A 7,500-nucleotide genomic window follows, 5' to 3' on the forward strand; every position below is an offset into this window, starting at 1 on the left:
AATACACTTTTGCAATTGAGAAGCTATCATAGGGTAATGCATTTAAAAACTGCACAAATGATGGCGTTGATGGAAACAGTGTCTTCCTTTAGAGAAGCCAGAAACATATATAGCCTGACAAGAAAAAACTAGTTCTTCTCAGCTTAATCCTTAGCCAGGGTTGCTGTTTATTATGAGACTTTTCCAGGTGTTTCTATCTTGTGTCCTCCTTTTGTCCATTCCTTGATCTCCCATGTTTTGTCAAGTGCAGGCTCTCCATCTCTTAGGTCTTCCTCTCCTTTGTGTCCTTAGCACTTCCATCTACATGTAGCAGTTACGGAACAGCGCATTGCATAATTTGTTTTGGCAGATCTTTTACTGATAGATCCCTTCCTGACTCCAACCCTCCCTATGACTAAAAAGGAGAGACTGTAGAATGGAAGAAGCTTCAGAGGAGAATGCTGAAATGATTGCCTGTGAAATTGATGTACTGCATTTTTCTAAAGAATATTAAACAATGAAAAAAAGAATGCTGACAAATCTGGTATGGCATTTGTATCGTATATATTCATCAGAAATTTTTAAGGTGACCCAGGTAGTCTTGGTAAAGATGGGAGAGAAGTTCCAGTTGGAAGGAAAGAAGTAGTAACAAAGGTAAATAAGGAAGAAAAAGAAATTTTCAGAATGGAAGTATGGATGTAAGGACCAAAAGTCAATATTGTAAATTTACAGTTTTGGTCCTTTTTCCAAGATACAGATAATATATCACAGCATCAATCAATCAGTCACAGTAGTTTCATGCTCACAGTCACACCTTTTCAAATAAAGTTCATTTTCTATACCTGAGAAACAAACCTTGATGAAGCCAAGTGAATAACTTCCACATGCCTGTCACTGATCACACTTCATGAAACCTTTATGAGTGTAGTTCAGTGCGGCATATTCCACAGAACTCTTGTATGTGATATCTAAACCATAGGTTTTTTGTGTGAACCTTGTTGATCATTAAATTGGTGGTTCTCATGGTAAACTTTAATGTAAAGTAGTTAAAATGAAGCCGTAGGTCTCTGAACCATCCAGAGATATTTGAAAAAGGAGGAGGAAATAAGAGTTAAGTGTTGTTGAAGAAAAACTGTAACGGGAAAAGTAAGAACAGCCATGGAAGTGAAGACAAAAGCAGAAACTACAATGAAAGAGGGTGAACATTTGTCAGGATTATTATCAGTTTTCTGATAGTACTTCTTAGTTAAAGTTGGTGGTAACACCAAACTTGTAAAATCCTTACTGAAAAGAGTACCAGTTTATGAAAAAAGGTAAATTATGCACTAGATACCAAAAATACAGACTGGCAGGAAGCAAACCCTGCTTGTTAAATTCTCACTACAAAAATGTTAGTGCAAATGATGAGATGAGGAACAATGCAAAATGGTTTGCAAGAATTGGTGGAAAAACAATCCAGCTGAGGATCCAGATGTTGCTTTTGTAGTAAGACGAGTTCTTTCTTGTGTCTGATGGACCAAATGTGGAATCCAAAGGAACATGGCATCACACTTTTCGAGAGACCTGTGCACTTTAGGCCTGCTGCAATTTCCTGAAAAATAGGCTAACATGATTTTCCACCCAGTCCCCTTGACTTGGTTTCAGTTTGAAATTTGAGAGTAGTCTACCTAAATTGTTTTTTAATAGGCTACTAATAATCTGTTAGGTTGCCCTCTTATTTTAATTTTCAAGGAAGAATTGAAGGTTGACCTAGTTTTGCAGTAGCAATATCATTTTGGCTTGTGCTATATGATGGTAAACCTTTACTACTTTTATATTTTCTGGACAAAGGACACAACATTTTTAAACAAGTGGTCTACCAGTATATGTCCTCCAGTGCAGTAGGGAAATTAATTTTTAACAGATTATCAATATAAGATGAAAGTCAGCCACCTAAGTAGTTTTATGGTTATTTTTGTTCAGGGTTTTTTGTCTTGGGCATTGTTTTAAAACCAAGGTAAATTGATAGCAAAGTGTTGATGTGCAGTTTTAAATATTTTTTTGAAATATATGTAGAAATTCTTTGTTACAGTTTACAGATTTTTCAGTAGTAATTGAATGCATAGATAAATAGCACACCGCTTTCTCATGTCACAGCATCTTAGTAATCTGTTGTACTTGGAGACTTGGCCAACCTATTATGAGGAATTAAATCCCTCGGATGGATGTGTAGATGTGGTGTAATTTTGTGTGAATTAATTTTTAATTCTAACAGTTAACTTAAAAAATATAATAGATTTCAGAGGAGCTACTCAAACCAGATGTTAAAGGATGTTATGGTAATCCAGGAGCTGTAGTATTTCCCTTGCATAATGGAATTATATTGCAAAATGAGCTCACCAATGGCAAACTAAGAGAAGATCTTTTGGAACTACAATCCTTATTGAAAAGGTAAGCTTTTACAAATTTTTTTGTCCAGTTTTTTGGTTTTTTAGAGCTAAGGTCAGCTTTCATAACTGAAATTCGTCATAAAAGTTTTAGATCTGCTTGAAATTTGCATTTCTCCTAGTTTCTTGTCATCTAGCAGCCTCCTCTTGTGTTGAAATTAGTAATTCTGGTAATTCTGGTCTCGGTTTGGGGCTAGAGAGACATCTCTATCCTACCCATAGCAATTGCTCTTGGCAAAAGGAGACCCTTTTTGTGTTAATGGTAGTCTTAAGGGTTTAAAAGTTGCTTTATTATGTTGATGGAATTTTTTATTTTCTCTCTATGGAACTATTACTCTCATGAGATTTTATTAATACTTCTGTTGTTGGAATTGTTCCCCCTTAATCAGGTTGATTATTATTAAATTAACTGGTGTTACAACTAAAAATCCTTTAAAAAGAATCCCAAATCATTAGGGAAAGTTTCCCAGATATGTAGTCTTATAGTTCATCCTTGTCGTGCCTTTTTTTGTGCCCGATACTCCCCTCACATTTTTAAATGTGGAATGATTTGTCTTTGCTCCCATCTGTCTATTAAAGAATAGAGACCAGGGCAGGTAGAGAAGGAATTTGTTAAATGGCAGTAGTACATTGCTTATGAATAGCATTCCCTGCATATGTGGTGGTGTAATCTAGGCAGGCTGAGTTAGGGTCTGATGATTTTGTCGGAGCATTTGTTGAAATTAGAAAAATCGATATCCAATACAAAAATGTGCAGTGGAAGTAGACATGCACAAGTTTTCTGGCCTCACAAATAAAGGAGGTATATGCAAAAGGAATACAGTAAACCCCAAGTATTCACATTCTCATGATTTGCAGGATTTTTTGTGGAGCATATCTGTAAATTATTCGTGGATAATCTGGCAAGTCGTGGCCTTTTTTGTCGAGAAATATTCACTGATTACTGCATTTTGATGTTATTTTCATGTAAATAAATTTTTTACGATATAAAATTATTTACTAATTTTCAGATATTAAGATTAATAATAATAATAATAATAATATTTATTAATAATAATAATTAATAATAATAATAATAAATACTGTAAGATTAAGTAATACGTAATAAGATGAAATAGTACCTAACTCAAAGACAGAGAGAAACAGATGGGAAAACTGGTCTCCTTCCCTCCATTCAAGTGACCCCTTTATAGTATAGAAGTGAACCCTGTTGGCAGCTGACCTCTCAAACTTTTTTTTTTTCTACCCCATAGATACAATACTCAGAACTGATACTATTGAAATATTAAAATTATATTAAAGTAAAAAATATTGAAATTATATTAAAATGGTATATAAGTGTTTCTGGATGATAGTATAAGCATTTTTAGAGGGTACATTTTATGACAAAATAATGACTTACAATACTAATTTTCAAATATTAATATTAAGTGTAATAAGATTAAATAATAACATTAAATCCCCCTCAATTTGGGACCACCTTGACATGGTGAGGAGGCTCTTGAACCCTAGGAATCTGTTCCTGATTTTGAGTCCAAGAGACCCATAGCCCATTGTATATTTTTCTGAATTAATTTTTGTGGAATTTTCTGCTTTTGTTAAAATTTATTGGACCTGATAAACAGGAAAAGATATCATAGCTGGGATTGGGTTTATATCCGAAGCTAAATAGTGGGAACTGTGGTAGGACCATCAGCTGCCTGATAATGTTCGGACCTGAGTGATATCAGGCAGAACTATTCTTTAGGGCTGGACCATGGATTCCAAGGAGGTCTGGTTCTAGGGATAGGACTCTCGGCATTCTATCAGGTTTGCCCATAACACGGTTAAAGTTGGGGTGATAGTATTTTCGTAATACCTTCAGTCTAGCAAGAAGGTTTGGCTTACACTTGGGCCATTATAATCGTGTTGTGCCATCCCCTGTGGGGTAGGGTAAGGACGTGGACATTTGGGAGTCAGTTCCCACTTGTGCCATTGGTGGAAGAATATTCCCCATGAAAGGCTGATGATATCTTTTGTAAGGCTTTCAGGTTTATTATTATTTGTATTTTTTTTTTTACCCCTCTCAAATCATTACGTCTAGCATTTATAAAGATTCGAGTACCCGTGGGCCCTCTGATGGTGCTTTTCTGGCACAGATGACGATGTCTGCACCCACCTTGGAGATTGAAATTTCTCCAAATGTTGATGACTTCTCAAAAAAAAAAAAATTGACAAAAAGCAGTAATAACAAATATCCTGATCCCCTTCCTGACTTCCCTTTCCCTGGACCCTCTAGCCGTACTTCATTGATGACGACTTCAAGCAAGGACACGTACTTCTCTAAGAAATCTTCATCCAAAATTAAATCCTCAACACAGCCAGGTTGTGTGAAAAATTTGAGAATGCTCCATATCGAAGACTTACCAGTTTGTTGTGATTATGAAATGATCTCGACAGCTCTGAAATCATTTGGAACTGTTGTAGAAATCAGGATGACTTTATTGATATTGAATGTACTGTATAGGGGAAGTGTGGGTTACCTTTAGTAGCCATGATGAGGCTCTAAAGGCTAATAGTATGATAAGTGCCATACAAATAGGTCAAGCTACAGTACGAGGAGCCTTAACGGACAAAGTTCCCAAAGACATGGACGCTTATGTGCCATCTAAATGGGCTCAGGATAAACCAGAGTGAAACCAGAATGCAGAAATAAGGACTCCTAAACCTTCTATGTGGGTGGTAGCTTCAGCCAAGGAGGAAAATTATAACTACTATAAATTTTGCAGGTTTACTTCAGAAAAAGGTGGGAGGAATAAAGAGCAGTGATGTTTCTCCTTTTGGGAAGAACACTGTTCTTATTCATGCCAAATCCACAACCCAAGCTTATATGCTGAACTTGTTAGACATAAAAAATTATGAAATGATTATGGAGATCAAGCCCCACTTGAGCTTTAGTAATGGGAGAAGAAGAAATTCTAAAAATGAGTACCACTTCAGTTTGGAGGGTGAAAATGGCAGCTATTGCCAACATGATCATTTTAACCTATGTAGACTATGAAGTACCTTCTCATGTCATATTTGAAAATGAAAGTATATGAGTACATCCTTTCCAGCAAAGACCAATGCAGTGCTATCATTGCTTTAAGTTTGGCCACCCATCCAAAAACTGCAAAAATGCTAAAATTTGTATAAACTGCTCTGGTGTCCATCATGATGATGAATGTAATAGAAAAGCAAAATGTGTTAATTGTCAGCTGGAACATAAATCCAATAACAAAAACTGTGAAATTTACAAATTTGAACTGTCTGCACTGAATAAAGCCAATGCAGAGCATACAAGTATCGGTTTTGCAAAAAGACAATTAGGTCAACAACCTAAGAGCTATGCTGAAGTTCTTAAGCCACAACCCCTATATAGCACTAGGGGTGCCATGGCAGTGCCCTCTAATGTAGCAAGTGCATCAACCCCTGTGGTAGTGGCCCAGCCATCTGGGTCAGGTGCTCTGCCTGTTGAGGCTAGAGCACAAGCCTCCAAGGAGGATAAGATGGCACTTAACCAAAAAAAACCTTGGAATTCTCTCAGGCAGTCTCTCTGCCTGATTTAATGGAGACTGAGGAGCAAAAGCACCAAAAGAGGAGACATTCCCTCTCATCCTCTCCTCCAATGAAACATGGATCACTTAGTAATAGATACAAAGTACTAAACTTGATGCAAGAACCCCAGCCTGAATTTAAACAAACTGACAAGAAAGGGAAACAAAATGACACCAGTAAATCAACAGACAATAAACCAAACCTGTCAAGACCAATCCTTTCCAAATCATCTCTTGATAATACTCATAAACAAAAGAGAGTAAATGAGAAGGCTCCATTCAAAGGGCCTTTCACCAAGCCCAAAAAATAGTTTTCACGTCAATATTACAGTGGAACTGAAGAGGTCTTAGGGCTTGAAGTGAAGAGGTGAAGGTACTGCTCCATGACCATAGCCCAGGTATTGTGTCTCTCCAGGAAGCTAAGCTTGGAAGCACGCAATATAATCCTGGGTTAAAATACAGCATATATAATTCTCCTCCACCAATCAGAGATAGAGCTAAGGGAGGTGCAGCAATTATTGTGCATAAGTCATTGCAACATTGCTTGCTATCAATTAATACTCATCTCCAAGCTGTAGCAGCAACTTTAATTTTAGACAAGCAAATTACAATTTGCTCCATCTATCTTCCTCCTGATTTGGATTTCACTTATGACGATATTCGTTTACTGATCAGTCAGGTTCCTACTCCTTTCCTCCTCCTTGGTGACCTTAATGCTCACAACCCCATATGGGGTGGGAACACGACAGATGGCAAGGGTAGGATGTTGGAGGATGTTATGGATGATCATAATATCACTATACTCAGTAGTGGAGCCATGACTTACCTTAACCCTTTAACGCTGACTGGACGTATTTTACGTCGACAAAAGTTGTCTGTCGGGTGCCGAGTGGACGTAAAATACGGAGACTACAAAAAGTTTTTTTTAAATATTCACGGAAAAATACTTATAGGCCTCGTTTGCGAAAAATTTTAAATCGAGCCTTGAGGGATGCTGGGAGTTCACGGATCACACTGTTGTTTTGTTTACAAGCGTGACCCAGCTGCGTGTGGCCGAAAGTGACCGTGGACCCCAAGGGCCGTACCCTGTGCCTTTTACGACCCCTAAGAAACATCGGGGTGTCCTGAGAGGCATTTGTAAACATTTGGGAGACCTCCAACAAAAGGACATTGATGAATACTTGTTGGAACTCGATCAAGAGCAGCTGGAAAGTCCTCATTTTGATGGCAGTTGGTCATCTAGTGACGAGGACATCACGTCCGATGTCAGTGATGACGAGTATTTTCCCCCAATGTCCGTACAAGAGCCAGAGCATGAAAGTGAACTAGAGTTCAGTGGTTTCAGTGCTTATGAGGGAGAGTCTTAGGAGGAGGAGGCACCGATTCTGGCTGGTGGGGACGAGACAGAAAGTGATGGTGAAAGTGAGGGAGATGGGCCAGTGGGGGGGTTGCGAAGTCGTGCCCGTGCACGCGCACGTGCCCTATAAGGTCGCACCCATTCACGGCAGTACCTGGACTGA

General features: G+C 38.0%; 1 protein-coding gene across 6 annotated transcripts in view; it reads left to right on the forward strand.

Moving 5' to 3' along the window:
• The window catches only part of spn-E (spindle E), a 437,239-nt gene that overhangs the window by 401,402 nt on the left and 28,337 nt on the right, over positions 1–7,500 (forward strand). For all 6 annotated transcript variants that reach the window (XM_067091856.1, XM_067091855.1, XM_067091853.1 and 3 more), the window contains one exon: positions 2,255–2,409. In XM_067091856.1, coding sequence (XP_066947957.1) covers positions 2,255–2,409 — 155 coding nt within the window. The remainder of the gene's footprint in view (positions 1–2,254; positions 2,410–7,500) is intronic.

Source organism: Macrobrachium rosenbergii, chromosome 48 (genome assembly GCF_040412425.1).
Source record: "Macrobrachium rosenbergii isolate ZJJX-2024 chromosome 48, ASM4041242v1, whole genome shotgun sequence".
In the NCBI taxonomy this organism is placed as follows: Eukaryota; Metazoa; Arthropoda; class Malacostraca; order Decapoda; family Palaemonidae; genus Macrobrachium; species Macrobrachium rosenbergii.